The 15,883-nt window shown below is 47.2% G+C and overlaps 1 protein-coding gene across 2 annotated transcripts; it reads left to right on the top strand.

Moving 5' to 3' along the window:
• Nucleotides 1-2,700: 2,700 nt before the first annotated feature.
• On the top strand, nucleotides 2,701-14,843 carry FTSJ1 (FtsJ RNA 2'-O-methyltransferase 1). 2 transcript variants are annotated; one of them, XM_066357167.1, is made up of 12 exons: nucleotides 2,701-3,141; nucleotides 4,920-5,064; nucleotides 5,337-5,406; nucleotides 5,513-5,603; nucleotides 6,086-6,164; nucleotides 8,065-8,117; nucleotides 8,201-8,254; nucleotides 8,340-8,442; nucleotides 8,553-8,636; nucleotides 10,159-10,256; nucleotides 10,351-10,548; nucleotides 14,286-14,843. In XM_066357167.1, exons 2-12 carry the CDS (start codon nucleotides 4,944-4,946, stop codon nucleotides 14,295-14,297), a joined length of 963 nt encoding a protein of 320 aa, XP_066213264.1. In that variant the 5' UTR covers nucleotides 2,701-3,141; nucleotides 4,920-4,943; the 3' UTR covers nucleotides 14,298-14,843. The 2 variants fall into 2 exon arrangements, with proteins under 2 accessions (XP_066213264.1, XP_066213263.1); XM_066357166.1 differs by having other exon boundaries at nucleotides 10,153-10,256.
• Nucleotides 14,844-15,883: the final 1,040 nt, after the last annotated feature.

The following is a 15,883-nucleotide window of genomic DNA, read 5'->3' as shown; positions in this document are numbered from 1 at the left end:
CCAAGGCAAAAACAGGATACATTAGTGAAATTTACACAGGATACATTAGTGAAATTTACAAACATCTGAAACAAAGAGTCAGAGGAAGGGCATGTATATTGCTTCCTGCAACCCAAGGAAGGAAGTGGAGTGGCTGCAAATACTCAGCATCAAAGCCAAATATGGAGATGGAAGGGGTAAAACTTAGCCCCCTGCCAAGCCTCGAATCTATAATGGCTTTTTGCCATTAATGGTCCACAACAAACTATTATATACTTTCTTATATTTACATATAATAAAATTTATATTTATTGTATTTTATTAATAACATAATTTATATACTAGTAAATATATTATATACCACTACATTTCTATATAATCACAAGCATATTAAATAGCATATATGTTTATATACCTAATATATATGCTTTTGTTCAATATTGTTTTTCAAGTTTTTTTATTTAATGTATTGGAACATTGTTTTGTTATACCATTGGTGAGGGGAAAATAATCAATTCCCAACCAGGGTCATTAGGTGGAGTTCTCCTCATGTCTGCATGAGCTTTCTCCAGGGACTCCAGTGTCCTCTCACCTCCCAAAGATATGCACATTAGGTGAACTGGCATGTTAAATTGTCCCATTCTGAATATGAGTCGGGGCTGTGTGAGTGCACCCTGTAATGGAAGGGCATCCTCTCCACGATTGAGTCCCACCTTCCACACTCAGCCGTCGGAATACGCTCCAGCCACTTGTGACCCTAAACTGGAATAAGCAAGTTTAAAAATAATTATCTTACTTGTTTTTACTTATCATTCTTAAATGTATGCATAGCTCACATTTATTTCAATGTTAATATTAGAAGTGTTTGGGTCTTTATTTTAGAAGTTTGGTGACGTTTTTGTGATCAGAAATATGCTGTAGGAACTTAATTCTTGTTTATATCAAGTAGCCTATGGTAAAATTGGTTTTGTTTGTTGTATATCATTTTGCTTCAAGTCCCAGTTTCCAAAAACATATATATGATGTTAAGTGAGGACTTACTATATATTCTCCCTTCTCTCTTTCCTCATCTGTAAACAGTGGATAATTACAGCAACTATCTCATATGGTTGTTGTAAGGATTAAAATGAGTTCAAGGAAAGGATTCAGCATTGCACTGGAGCCTACTTGTAATGTACAGGTTTGCAGACTGCTTGTTCAATTTTTAGGAATTTTGTGATCTGGTTGTTAAACACAAGTATTAACAAATAAGATGATATAAACTTACAATGAAATAAATATGATTTTTTTTTGCTTTTTTTATTCTTTTTTTTTTTTTAGAGAGGAGAGGGAGAGACAGAGAGAGAGACAGAGAGAGAGGAGAGACAGAGAGAGAGAAGGGGAGAGGAGCTGGAAGCATCAACTCCCATATGTGCCTTGACCAGGCAAGCCCAGGGTTTCGAACCGGCGACCTCAGCATTTCCAGGTCAACGCTTTATCCACTGCGCCACCACAGGTCAGGCAAATATGATTTTTTAAAGATGATAAACATTCAAAACTTATCACTTCCTTATTTCACTACATTTCACTATTCTCTATGCTCTTGAGATCATTTGCCCCTATTTTAACTGTGTGATAGAAATATTACATAATGGTGCACTAGTACACCTCTGCTAAATTCTGTGTTCCGTGACTACATATTGGTAACTTGAAATCTAGCAAGATGATAGTGTGTAAACCATGGAAATTGGCAAATGTTTGCAATCAGGGCTTCCTCCCCCATCTCCTTAAAAAGTTGGTTGTTAACCATTTACCAGCACACTATTAAGAGCACTTAGAATAGTGCCTGGCACATGGTAACCCTATAATACATGTTTCTGTTATTATATTTACTTCTGCACTGGGTGGGGATGTATAGGGATTTTTTGTGGGTGGGAGTTAAAAATGTTTGAAGAACACCAAATTACATAAGGCCAGTGGGTAGTCACGCCCCAGGCCTATAACTTCTTTAGTGAAGGTATTAAGCCATCTCTGTCCTTTGCTCTTGTACATCTATGTTAACACATCTTTGAAATATCAGAAGTAATACCCTTCAAAAGGGGTATTAACCCTCAAGAGAGCACATAATCTTAACTATCCTGTAATCCAATCCCTGCCTTGCTTTCTCCAATCTTCCATGTATTTTTCTCCTTAATTTCATGTACACAAAAGAAGCTGCAACACTGTTATTCTCAGGAGAATTTGAGATCTTGCTCCACAGCATATGTCATCAGTTTGGCTCAAATAAACTCTTTCAAAATCCTCTGCAGGTTAGAACGTTTCTTAGTAGCCACCTATTTTTTCCTCCCAATAACTGTGAAATCTGTAGTATTTACTATCTCCATTTCACAGATGGAGACACTGACGTTTTAAAATGGTACAGTTCAGGTAGCAATATCACTTTGGAGAAATGAAATTCAAAATTGCAGCCAGCGCGTTAATGCACTTTAACCCACATTCCTTCATCTCACGTTCGTGACTCCAGCTTAATTTCATTCGCAGCAAGCCTAAAATGAATGGGTGCTGTCGTGCTTGTTGCATTTTGGGAAATGTAGTCCACAAGCTCAATTAACATCGCAGTCCAGAAGGGAGAAGCTGGGAGTAAATCGATTTTAGCTTTAGAACAAAAGAACGGAACCAGTTTTTCTTCCTGCGACGTTTCACCTACGCAGGCGCGAGTCCCGCAGCCTTGGTGGTGGCGATTGCATGCTGGGAACCGCAGTTCTCCGAAGCAGTTACGTAGACTGGACTCTATGTGACGGAACTCACGATGTAAGTTCAGAGCGGGTCCGGACCTCGCGGAAGCCTCTGCATTCTACGATGACAAGCTCGCCACGCTGCAGGACCCGTTAGGCGTGCGCGACAGGCACTTGGATCAACTAAGAACAGAAACTGAAGCCCTAAGACTTCTCACCGGTTTGCGCTCTCACCAAGGCTTGGGCTGCTGGCGGACCAGCCTTCTTCGTCCCGCTTCTCTCCACTCCAAAAGCTTAGGTAGGCCCTGGAGCACAGAGGACGTGGGTCCAGGCTGAGAAGATTGAGGCACGACTTGCGCTGTTCCGCCGGCGGAGGAAATTCGCCCTCCTTGCTGCAGCTACATAGTCTGGGCTGGGCAGCTGACATCGGGGAGGCTGCCGACCCAAGGTTTGTGTGTAGAAGGGGATCACTATTTAGGGGAGGGCTGGGGAGGCAGAGTTCCGGATATCAGTGGAGCTGCTTTGAGGAGAGTCCGAAGGCGAAGTAGGCACATGGTCTTTTAGTTACTCGAGGAGGGAATGGGGGTGTGGCCAGATGGCCAGATGGAGTGAAGAGGGCGAGAGTGGAAGGAAACGTGGTGGGGCTGTTATAGGGGAATCGATAGGAGCTAATGGTCAACTTGTTCATGGGAGCCGGTGTGGGTGTGTTCAAGGATTAATGAGGGTGGTAGAGTGAGCCACTAGAAGGTAATGGAAGGCAGATGGGGTTGTGATCCATGAGGTATGATTTCAGCAGGTTAATGAAGATTGATGGGGCATAGTCATCGAAAGGGTAGTGGTAGAGGCCCATGAGGCTCATGATCAAAGAAAAAGTGACCAAGGAATAGAAAATGAGAGGTGGATGAGGTATTGTAATCAAAGGCTTTAATTGGTGATCATGGCATGATCATTGAGGAATTAATGGTAACAGTGAGCAAAGAAAGGGTAATAATAAGGTGTTGGGGTATGACCATAAAGTGATTATTGAGGGGCAAGGTGGGCAGTGATGGGAGAATGGGAAACATCCAAGATTAACATGAGTGTGTGGTAAATGAAAGAGTTACTAGACACTAATGGTGTGATCTCTGAGGGATCAATTGGAGGGCTGAGTTAATGGAGGCTGATAAAGCATAGTAATTGAGAGCTTAATGGGAAGCTAATAAGCCATGATCCTCCAGGCATTAATGGAGGTTGATAATGATGTAGTAATAAAGGAATTAGTGGGGGCCTAAACCATTTCAAGTATTAATGGGGAATGGGGTAGCGAGAGAGAGATTAAGGGGCTGGGGAGTACAATGAGGTAATATTAAGATAATGGGAATGGCCTGACCAGGCGGTGGCGCAGTGGATAGAGCGGTGGACTGGGATGCATAGGACCCAGGTTCGAAACCCCGAGGTCACCAGCTTGAGCGCAGGCTCATCTGGTTTGAGCAAAAGCCTACCAACTTGAACCCAAGGTCGCTGGCTCCAGCAAGGGGTTACTCGGTCTGCTGAAGGCCCGCGGTCAAGGCACATATGAGAAAGCAATCATTGAACAACTAAGGTGTTGCAATGCGCAATGAAAAACTAATGATTGATACTTCTCATCTCTCTTCGTTCCTGTCTGTCTGTCCTTGTCTATCCCTCTCTCTGACTATCTGTCTCTGTAAAAAATAAATAAATAAATAAATAAAGCATGAGCTTCTTTAAAAAAAAAAAGATAATGGGAATGAAAGCAAGGGATTAATGGGGGGCTAATAGGGCTATATGAATCAAGGGGCAATGAGGACAACTGGAGAGACAGTGAGATGTTAACGGGGGTAAGGTAAGCAGAGAAGGGTTGATAGAGTCACGGGGTTTAATATGTGGAGTATGGGTGACAGCACTGGAGGTTGACAGGGTCAGTAATGGGTCGTCTATGAGACAAGTATAAATATTGGGTTTGGGGGATATTTAGGTGAGTGATGGGTTCTGTGGGGGTTCTCGTGGGGTGAGTGGTGGAGCCTGAGAGTTCAGTGTTGGGGTCCTTCAGGCTCTGTGAGATCAGTGGGGTAGGTGACTGTGCTTTAGTCACTCTGCTGAGTGAGCTGTCATGTGGGTCAGATGAGCCCAGCTTGGTTTCTGTGGTTTTTCACTGCCCTGCAGAGGTAGGTGGTGGCCCACTCACCTAGTTACTGATACAGGGTGGCATCAGCTTACTGTTGGCAGGTCCCTGGGCAAACTGTGTGTGAGATGGGACGGACATCGAAGGACAAGCGGGATGTCTACTACCGCCTGGCCAAGGAGAATGGCTGGCGTGCCCGCAGTGCCTTCAAGCTGCTGCAACTCAATGAGGAATTCCAACTCTTCCAAGGTCCCTACCTGGCCGGCGAGTCACTGGGGGATGGGGCAGGCACAGGGAACGGACAGGTCTAGGTCTGGAGAGCAGCCTGTGGTGGGTGGGCTGACTTGGAGGGTCTGCGGGGCAGGGTACAGGCAGGAAGGCGTGCAGATATTCAAGGGGAGTTGGGCCCCTGGGCAGCAGATAGATGTGGGTGCTTCCCAGGGGATAGGGGTGAATTTTGCAGGGTCTTCAGGTTAGAGAGGTGGATGCAACTGATATTACATAGTCTTGTGTGTGCTCAGGTGTGACACGAGCAGTTGACCTGTGTGCAGCCCCGGGCAGCTGGAGCCAGGTGCTGAGCCAGAAGATTGGGTAAGTGTGGAGTCACGGATCGGGAAGGGTGGGGGCAGGAGGGCAGGCTAGGTGGAGGGTGGGCCAGGAGTGAAAACTGGACTGACATGGGCCATGTTGCCCACAGGGGCCAGGGGGCCAGCCATGTGGTAGCCGTGGACCTTCAGGCTATGGCTCCGCTACCAGGTGTGTTACAGATCCAGGGCGATATCACTCAGGTAAGAGCATGGCTCGGGGCGTTGAGGTGGATCCTGGATGAGGCTCCCCCCACCTGGGGGCTGCGGAAAGTGGAATAGACAGAGAAACAGACTGAGAAAGGTGCAGAGATAGAGAGAGTAACTGAGAGAACCCGAGAGAGTGTAACAGAGAAGCAGAGAAACAGACTGAGAAAGGTGCAGAGAGAGAGAGAGTAACTGAGAGAACCCGAGAGAGTGTAACAGAGAAGCAGAGAAACAGACTGAGAAAGGTGCAGAGAGAGAGTAACTGAGAGAACCCGAGAGAGTGTAACAGAGAAGCAGAGAAACAGAGCCAACAAGTTGTTATCCCAGAGAGATGGCAAAAAATTATGGGACTGGGTCCCCAGAGACAGAATGTAGTCTTAGACAAACGGGGCCTGTGGGCCAGGGCCATGGGTAGGTGGGGTTAGAGGGCCACAGCATAGGGGGACCTTGGGGCCACTCACCCACCCTCTCTTCCGTAGCTGTCCACAGCCAAGGAGATCATCCGACACTTTGAGGGCTGCCCCGCGGACCTAGTGGTGTGCGACGGGGCTCCCGATGGTAAACACGGGTTGGGCGTCCAGGTGGGGGGCCCTGTGTGTGTCCTTTCTGTATCTCCTACTTCATTGGCTTCTATCACGCCTTCAACTCCCTGCCTCTCCTCCTGTCAGCTGGTCGTCATATCTGGTAACTCCCTGCCCTGCTGCCTGCTCTCTGCCTCTGCCTTCTCCCTCCTCACACTCTGCCACTTCAGTTGTCTGCTGTCCACTCTTCCATCTTCTCATGTCTCTTCTCTTCTCTCTGCAGCTCTCCAGTCTATCTTACTTCCCATTCACTTTTATCAGTCAATCATCCATTCAACACACGTTTAGTGAGCTAATATTGTGTGTCAGGAACTTTTCTACATACTGGGGAAATATTTGTGAATAAAATTCCACCAATCTCTGACCTCATAGAGCTGGTGTTCTAGTGGGAGCAGTTGGAAAAGAAACATGATTGCCTGACCAGGCGGTGGCACAGTGGACAGAATGTCGGCCTGGGACGCTGAGGACCCAGGTTCGAACCCTGACGGTTGCTGGCTTGAGCGCGGGCTCATCCAACTTGAGCACGGACTCACCGGCTTGAGCATAGGGTCGCCGGCTCAAGCATGGGATAATAGACATGACCCCATGATTGCTGGCTTGAAGCCCAAGGTCACTGCTTTGAGCCCAAGGTCTCTGGCTTGAGCAAGGGAGTAACTCGCTCTGCTATAGATCCCCTGTCCCGGTCAAGGCACATATGAGAACTCAATGAACAACTAAGGTGCTGCAACTACGAGTTGATGCTTCTCATCTCTCCCTTCCTGTCTTTCTGTCCCTGTCTGCCCCACCTCTCTTGCTAAAAAAAAAAGAGAGAGAGAGAGACATGATTGAGCTCTGTAGCAAATCAAAAAGTGATAGGCACCATAGGGAAATCAATAAAAAGGGGAGGGAGGTAAGGAAAACCTGTTGGAATTTTAAAGTGGGTGGGGAAGGCCTCTCTGACCATTAGCACAAAGAACTAAAGGTGAGACAGTGGGCCATGGGCATGCCTGGAGGAAGAATAGTCCAGGCAAAGGGCCCACCCTGTGCAAAGGCCATGAGGTGGGAGGGTACTTAACGTGTGCAAACACCAGCGTTGAGATCAGTATGGATGGATCAGAGTGAATGAGGGGGAGAATGACAGGAGGTGAAGTCAGTGAGGTGACGGGACAGACCCTTGTGTGGAACCTTAATGGGCCACAGTGAAGAATTTGGCTTTTTCACAGAGATGAGAACTCAGAGAAAACCATGAGAGGGTTATGAGCAGCAGAGGGCCATGCCTGGCTCTGGGTTGTGACAGGATCCTGCTGGCTGCTGGCTGCTGTGAGCAGTGTGAGGGGCCAGGGGGAAGCTGGGGGCCTGGGGAGGAGGAGGCCGCTGCAGTCAGTAGTCCAGGTGAGGTATGGTAGTAGTGGTGAGGGGAGGGTCAGTTCCGGAGAGCTTTTGAAAGTAGAGCAGACAGGATTTGCTAATGGCTTGAATGTGGGTGAGAGGAGAGTATGGACCTTGTCAAGGGTAACTCAGGTTTTAGGCCTGAACAACTGGAAGGATTAGATGAGATGGGAAAAATGGTGGGAGGAGCAGGCGTGGGCAGGAAGGGCAGGAGTTTGGTTTTGAACAGGTCACGTGTGAGGTGTCAAGTCTGATCCGAATCTGGAATTAAGAATTTGGACTGAAGGTATAAGTGATGATAAAAAGACTGGAAGATTGGTTGTTTTGAGAATTAAAATGAGCTCCTAGGGATTAGGAGCTCAGAATATACATCTGGTTGATAGATACTAATTTGCATGCAGAACCTTCGCAATAAGAGGACCTGGGAAATGTTTTTAGCCCCCTAACCTCTCTGGGACAAGAACATAGTTAGACTGGTTGCCCCCCTAACACCGTTCCTCTTGCCGCAGTAACTGGTCTCCATGATGTTGATGAGTATATGCAGGCCCAGCTCCTCCTAGCCGTGAGTAACCCACTGCCCCTGCCTCAGTTTTGCCTCCTCCTGGCTATCTCCGCCTCAGCCTTAGTTATCTGTCCTGCCCACAGGCTCTGAACATTGCTACACACGTCTTGAAGCCAGGGGGATGCTTTGTAGCCAAGGTAAGCCTTGGGAAACCTGGTTGGGACAGAGACAGGTCCCTGAGAGTCACCCTCATGCCTCCATCTCTGCCTCTCCACCCTGTAGATCTTCCGAGGCCGGGATGTGACACTGCTCTACAGCCAGCTGCGTGTCTTCTTCTCCAACGTGCTCTGTGCCAAGCCTAGGAGCAGCCGGAACTCCAGCATCGGTTAGTGGGATGGGGGGGGGGGCAGGCAGGCAATGCGAATCTCAGGGACCTCTCCCGCTAGCGGCTGGGCAGAGGTGACAGTTGCCCCTCACTCTACCTTTCACCCACAGAGGCCTTCGCTGTCTGTCGGGGTTATGATCCCCCTGAGGGCTTTCTGCCAGACCTGACCAGACCCTTGCTGGACCACTCATACGGTGAGAGCCAGGGCCCCAAGCCCTGTCCCTGGGGAAACTCTGCCCTCTTGTGGCATTTATGTCTCATGAGGGTTCTCAGCCCCACCTCCTTGTAGAGACTCTGTTCCTTAAGGGAATTCTGTCCCTTGAGGATCCTCAGCCCAACCCTCTGGTGGACCACCACCCTATATGGATATTATATCCTAGGACAGGGGTCAGGAACCTATGGCTCATGAGCCAGATGTGGCTCTTTTGATGGCTGCATCTGGCTTGCAGACAAATCTTTAAAAAAAAAAAATAATGTTAAAAATATAAAACAGGCCCTGGCCGGTTGGCTCAGTAGTAGAGCGTTGGCCTGGCATGCAGAAGTCCTGGGTTCGATTCCCAGCCAGGGCACACAGGAGAAGCGCCCATCTGCTTCTCCACCCCTCCCCCTCTCCTTCCTCTCTGTCTCTCTCTTCCCCTCCCACAGCCAAGGCTCCATTGGAGCAAAAAGTTGGCCCAGGCGCTGAGGATGGCTCCATGGCCTCTGCCTCAGGTGCTAGAATGGCTCTGGCTGCAACAGAGCGACGCCCCAGATGGGCAGAGCATCGCCCCCTGGTGGGCATGCTGGGTGGATCCCGGTCGGGCACATGCAGGAGTCTGTCTGACTGCCTCTCCGTTTCCAACTTCAGAAAAATACCAAAAAAAAATAAAAAATAAAAAAAAATAAAAAAATAAAATATATATATATATATAAAACATTCTCATGTATTACAATCCATCCATTCATTTCCTACTGCTCATGTTCATAGTTGCTGGTGGCTAGAGCCAATCACAGCTGTCCTCCGGGACAACACCAAATTTTTATTGGATAATGCATAACGTACACAGGTCGTTGTACGGCTCTCACAGAATTACATTTTAAAATATGTGGCGTTCATGGCTCTCAGCCAAAAAGGTTCCCGACCCCTGTCCTAGGATGATCTTCAATCTAGTCCCCTAGTGGTAACTCTTGAACCTGGTGAAACTTAGTCCCAGGAAGGCCCTGAGTTCTGCCCCAGCCGAAACACCCACCAAAGGAGATTATAGCTGAGGAAGATCCAGTCACGGCCCGAGGTGGAAATCTGCCCATGTGGGTTATGCCGCATGAGGTGCTTTCACCTGGCTCTTAGTAAGAAAAGGCACAGAGCCTGCTCTTCTAGCAAGCATGATTGAGTGAGACAAGGTCCAGGCAGTGTATGACAGAAAGGCAGGTAGACATAAGGGTGCAGGGAAAAAAATGCAGGGGACCAATGTTTTAGAAGCAGTGATCATAGAATCCCTCCCTGAGAAGATGATCTGCACCAAATGAAGGATTTCTGCTGGAAGAGCCTGTGAAGAGCCCGTGGATACATGGGGAGGCCTCGATACTTGCTGGTTTGAGCAAGGGGTCACTCAGTCTGCTGTAGCCCCCGGTCAAGGCACATATGAGAAAGCAGTCAGTGAACAACTAAGGTGCTGCAGTCATGACTGGTCCCAGGCCTCCCAGTCCTGCTTATTGCTCCCTGCTTGTCAGATTCAGATTTCAACCAATTAGATGGACCCACTCGCATCATTGTGCCATTTGTGACCTGTGGGGACCTGAGCGCCTATGATTCGGACCGCAGCTACCCACTGGCGGTGAGTGCCCAGCCGACAGTAGGCAGACGGGGTTGGGGGATCACTGTCCTAGGTTCCCGAGTTCTCACTATCTTCCTGCCATGTGTCCCTGTAGCTGGAGGACGGCTCACAGTACAAGTACACTCCACCCACGCAGCCCCCCATCTCGCCACCGTACCAGGAGGCCTGCACATTAAAGAAGAAGGGGCGGCTGGCCAAGGAGACCCGCCCCCAGGATTGCCCCATCAGCATCATGGACACATTGCCCCCACGCCTGGCCGCTTCACAGCGCCACACCCTGATCACCTCTAAGGTCTGTGCCTTTCTCCACACCCACAGTGACCCTCCCACTGCTCTTTCTACCCCCAAATCACGTGCTTTTTGGGGTCAAAATTCTCTTCCCTGCCTCCCAATAACTATAAAAACCAATGGGTAAAACTAACTATAATGCATGGAAAAACTTGGCTAAGAAAAAGATCAGGCCTGACCAGGTAGAAGCACAGTGGATAGAGCATCAGGCTGGAACGCATAGGACCCAGGTTTGAAACCCCGAGGTTGCCGGCTTGAGTGCGGCCTCACCAGCTTGAGCGCAGGGTTGCAGGCTTGAGCATGGAATTATAGACATGACCTCATGATCCCTGGCTTGAGCCGAGAGGTCAGTGGCTTGAGGCCCAAGGTCGCTGGCTTGAGCAAGGGGTCACTCGCTCTGCTGTAGCTCCCTGGTCAAGGTACATAGGTGAAAACAATCAGTGAACAGCTAAGGTGCCGCAATGAAGAATTGATGTTCCTCATCTCTCTCCCTTCCTGTCTGTCTGTCCCTCTCTCTGTCTCTGTCTCTCTCAAAAAAAAAAAAAAAGAAAGAAAGAAAAAGATCTGTCCCAGTCAGTTTGCTAAGTGTTAGTGTTGGCCCTGCATGCGGATGTCCCAGGTTCGATTCCCAGTCAGCACATACAAAAGAGGTGACCATCTGCTTCACCCCTCTTCTTCTTCTCTCTCTCTCTCTCTCTCTCTCTTTCTCTCTCTCTCTCTTCCCCTCCCACAGCCATGGCTCAATTGGTTCAAGCGAGTTGGCCGCGGACACAGAGGATGGCTCTGTGTCCTGTGTCCTCCACCTCAGGTACTAAAAGCAAAAAACCAAAAATGGCTCAGTTTCTGAGCAATGGAGCAATGCCCCAGATGGGCAGTGTATCGCCCCCTAGTGGACTTACCAGGTGAATGCCAGCCAGGGTGCAGGTGGCAGTCTGTCTCTCTGCCTCCCCTCTCAAAAAAAAAATCAGTAAAATTTCACCTTTAACATTTTTATATTATCTGATAAGATTTCAGGCCCTGGCCAGTTGGCTTAGCGGTAGAGCGTCGGCCTGGCGTGCGGGGGACCCGGGTTTGATTCCCGGCCAGGGCACACAGGAGAAGCGCCCACTTGCCTCTCCACCCCCCCTCTTTCCTCTCTGTCTCTCTCTTCCCCTCCCGCAGCCAAGGCTCCATTGGAGCAAAGATGGCCCGGGTGCTGGGGATGGCTCCTTGGCCTCTGCCCCAGGCGCTAGAGTGGCTCTGGTCGCGACAGAGCGACGCCCCGGAGGGGCAGAGCATCGCCCCCTGGTGGGCAGAGCTTCGCCCCTGGTGGGCGTGCCGGGTGGATCCCGGTCGGGCGCATGCGGGAGTCTGTCTGACTGTCTCTCCCCGTTTCCAGCTTCAGAAAAATACAAAAAAAAAAAAAAAAAAGATTTCAATCAGCAAACCTTTACTAAGCATCTGACATTGTATGTTAGGAACTGCTTTAAGCATTTTATATAATATATTGAGGCATTCAGTAAACATTTATTAAGCCTATACTGTGTGCTGGGCTTTGTTCATAGTGGTAGACTGGGGAAAACAGGCAGATATCACTGCCCTCATAGAGCTTCTAGACTGGGGAAGTTAATAAACAATAGCACAGTCTGAATGCAGGAGTTCCCCCACACACGTGTATACACACACTTAAAGCTTGGGTTTCACTATGTATTTATATAGCTTGCATTATCATGTATATGTGTATGTATATACATATATATATATTTTTTTATTTCTTTATTTTATAAGTTGGAAACGGGGAGAGACAATCAGACAGACTCCCGCATGCGCCCGACCGGAATCCACCCGGCACGCCCACCAGGGGCGATGCTCTGCCCACCAGGGGGCGATGCTCTGCCCCTCTGGGGTGTCGCTCTGCCGCGACCAGAGCCACTCTAGCACCTGGGGCAGAGGCCAAGGAGCCATCCCCAGGGCCCGGGCCATCTTTGCTCCAATGGAGCCTTGGCTGCGGGAGGGGAAGAGAGAGACAGAGAGGAAGGAGGGGGTGGGGGTGGAGAAGCAAATGGGTGCTTCTCCTATGTGCCCTGGCCGGGAATCGAACCCGGTTCCCCCGCACGCCAGGCCGACGCTCTACCGCTGAGCCAACCGGCCAGGGCCTACATATATATTTTTAATCAAATATGTAATACTTTATTATTTATATATTTTATTTTTTTGCAAGAGAGAGAGAGACAGGAAGGAAGAGAGATAAGAAGCATCAACTCATAGTTGTGGTACTTTAGTTATTCATTGATTATTTCTCATATGTGCCTTGACCAGGGGTCTACAGCTGAGCCTGTGACCCCCTTGCTCAAGCCAGCAACTTTGGGCTCAAGTCAGTGATCATGGGGCCATGTCTATGATCCCACGCTCAAGCCAGCAACCCCCGTGCTCAAGCCAGTGACCTCAGGGTTTCGAATCTGGGTCCTCAGTGTTCCAGGTCAATGTTATGTCCACTGCAATACCACCAGCATAATATATATATATATATATATATATATATATATATATATATATATATATATATATATATATTTTTTTTTTTTTTTTTGTATTTTTCTGAAGTTGGAAACGGGGAGGCAGTCAGACTAGACTCCCGCATGCGCCTGACCGGGATCCACCCGGCATGTCCACCAGGGGGCGATGCTCTGCCCATCTGGGGCGTCGCTCTGTTGCATCCCGAGCCATTCTAGCGCCTGAGGCAGAGGCCACAGAGCCATCCCCAGCGCCCGGGCCAACTTTGCTCCAGTGGAGACCTGGCCAGGGGAGGGGAAGAGAGAGACAGAGAAGAAGGAGAGGGGGAGGGGTGGAGAAGCAGATGGGCGCTTCTCCTGTGTGCCCTGGCCGAGAATTGAACCCGGAACTCCTGCACGCCAAGCCGACGTTCTACCACTGAGCCAACCGACCAGGCCTTATAAATAATATGTTAAAGTAATATTGAGTATGAAAAAAAATTAAGTAAAGCTGGGTAAAGAGAAGCAGGAATTCTAGGGGTGGTGGTGTAAACTTTTTTGAAGTATTGCCATGGAAGGCCTCACTGAGGTACTGTTTGAGCAGAGACCTGAAGGAGATGAGAGAGAGAATCCATGTATTTATCCAGGGGAGAATGTTCCAGGAAGAGGAAGTAGCAAATGCAAAGGCCCTGAGGTAGAATGGTGCCTGTTATGTGAGGGAGCAGTGAGGGGCCAGTTTACCTGTAGCACAATGGACCCACCAGTGCTGGAGGGCTTCTCGTCCTCAGTACCTCATTTTAGAGGACACCCCTTCTGACAATGGCTTATAAATTAGTATAGAATTTCTTAGCTGACACTATTTTTAGTACTCCCAGACTAGAAACAGCCCAAACATCCATCAACTGTAGAATGGATAATTCAATCATGGTATAGTCATTATGGAGAATTATCCATGAGAATGAGCATCCTACAATTATATGAAATAACACCCTATTATTACTCATTAAACAATATATATATATATATATATATATATATATATATATATATATATATATATATATATTCCACGCATTTTTTTATGTATGTCACTGTTTACAATAAAAGTAGGGAAAGATTCACTCCCCGGCATCTCCACCAAAAAAAAAGAAAAAAAAAGTAGGGAAAGAAACTTCACAGAATGTTTGTAGCTGAGTGAACAATGATTAAGTCAAAGATTGTGGGAAAATACATTTTTGTTTAAAATGTTTTGTTTGACCTTTATAAATAGCTGACAGTCTGAGACAGCCCGGAAACTGTTTGCTGTTAGAAGAACCAGAACTTGCGCTGATGAACTTGTTTTACAAATATAATCTCGTCCATGGGTCCTGAACATCCAAGCCCTGAGTGGAAACCTGCATCAACCACCCCGAACACAACCAGGAATGAAACATCGCAGAATATTCATTTGCATTGCAGAAAGCGTTCTTCAATGAGATCTTGCCTCTTCTCTAAACCTTTCCGGGGGTGTCCTGATTATGTCCAGAACTTACCCGAAAGGCAGAGATTTTTAACTTGGACAGAAGTCTAGAGTATCCGTGAACTTGATGGAAGAAAATGTTACATCTTTATTTTCACTGATGTAACTGAAATTTAGCTTTCTTCCAAAATACGGATTCTAGCAGTAAATCATGATCAGAAAAGCAGTGCCTGCAACTTTCTCACAAATACAAATCAGTTCATTTTTAAAGGATGGTTGTTACAGACATCTTGAAATCCTGTTCACACTCATTACTACTTGGACATGGAAAATCTTATAATTTGATCTAATAAAAAATCCATATATTGCATCCCAATTTTTATTTTAATATAGATGGTCATACTTTTTCCAATTTCATTGAGATATATTTGATATATATATCTATATATCTATATATATGAGTTTAAAGTATACAACATAATTTGATATGTGTGTATATTCTGACATGATCACCACAGTAAGTAGTTAACATCCATAACCTCACATAGTTAACATTTTAACATCTACTCTCTTGGCACCTTCCAAATGTACAACACAGTATTATTAACTATAGTCACCATGCTGTACATGGCATCCCCATGACTTACTTATAGCTGAAAGTTTATACCTGAAAACCACCCATTTCCCCTACCCCACTCCTAACTTCTGGTCTGTGTCTCTGAGTTTTTTGGGTTTTTTTAGATTCCACATATAAGTGAAGTGACGGTATTTGTCTTTGTCTGACTTACCTCCCTAACCCTCATGGCCCATCCATATTGTCACAATTGGCAGTATTTCATTTTTTATGGCTCTATGTCAGCGGTTCTCAACCTGTGGGTCGCAACCCCCGCCGGGGTCGCGACCCACAGGTTGAGAACCACTGCTCTGTGTTCTAGCAGTTCTTGGGAGTGGGATTGGCTACATGCAGCTTTACTATTCCGTTGTATGTATGTATACAGCACGTTTTCTGTATCCATCCATCCATCAGCAGGCACTTAAGTTGTTTCCATCTCTTGTCTGTTTTGAATAATGCTGCAGTGAATCTAGGGGTGCAGATATCACTTTTGAGATAGTGATTTTATCTTCTTTGGATAAATACCGAGAAGTGGGTTTGCTAGATCATAATGACAGTTTTATTTAGCTTTTTGAGGAACCTCTACTATTCAACTGGTTTACGTGGTAATTCTATTTGTTTTTGACTGTGAATGTTTTTTTTAATATTCTATAGAAAGCTCCACAGATTTAACCAGATGCCAAAGGGCTCCACGAAACAACTTTTTATGTTAAAACCTCTTCTCCTAAATGTCAGAAAGCCCTGCCTGACCAGGCGGTGGCGCAGTGGATACAGTGTTGGACTGGGATGCGGAAGG

The sequence above is a fragment of the Saccopteryx leptura genome, chromosome X (assembly GCF_036850995.1).
Source record: "Saccopteryx leptura isolate mSacLep1 chromosome X, mSacLep1_pri_phased_curated, whole genome shotgun sequence".
Lineage (NCBI taxonomy): Eukaryota > Metazoa > Chordata > Mammalia > Chiroptera > Emballonuridae > Saccopteryx > Saccopteryx leptura.
This window is presented reverse-complemented; position numbering and strand designations above follow the sequence as displayed.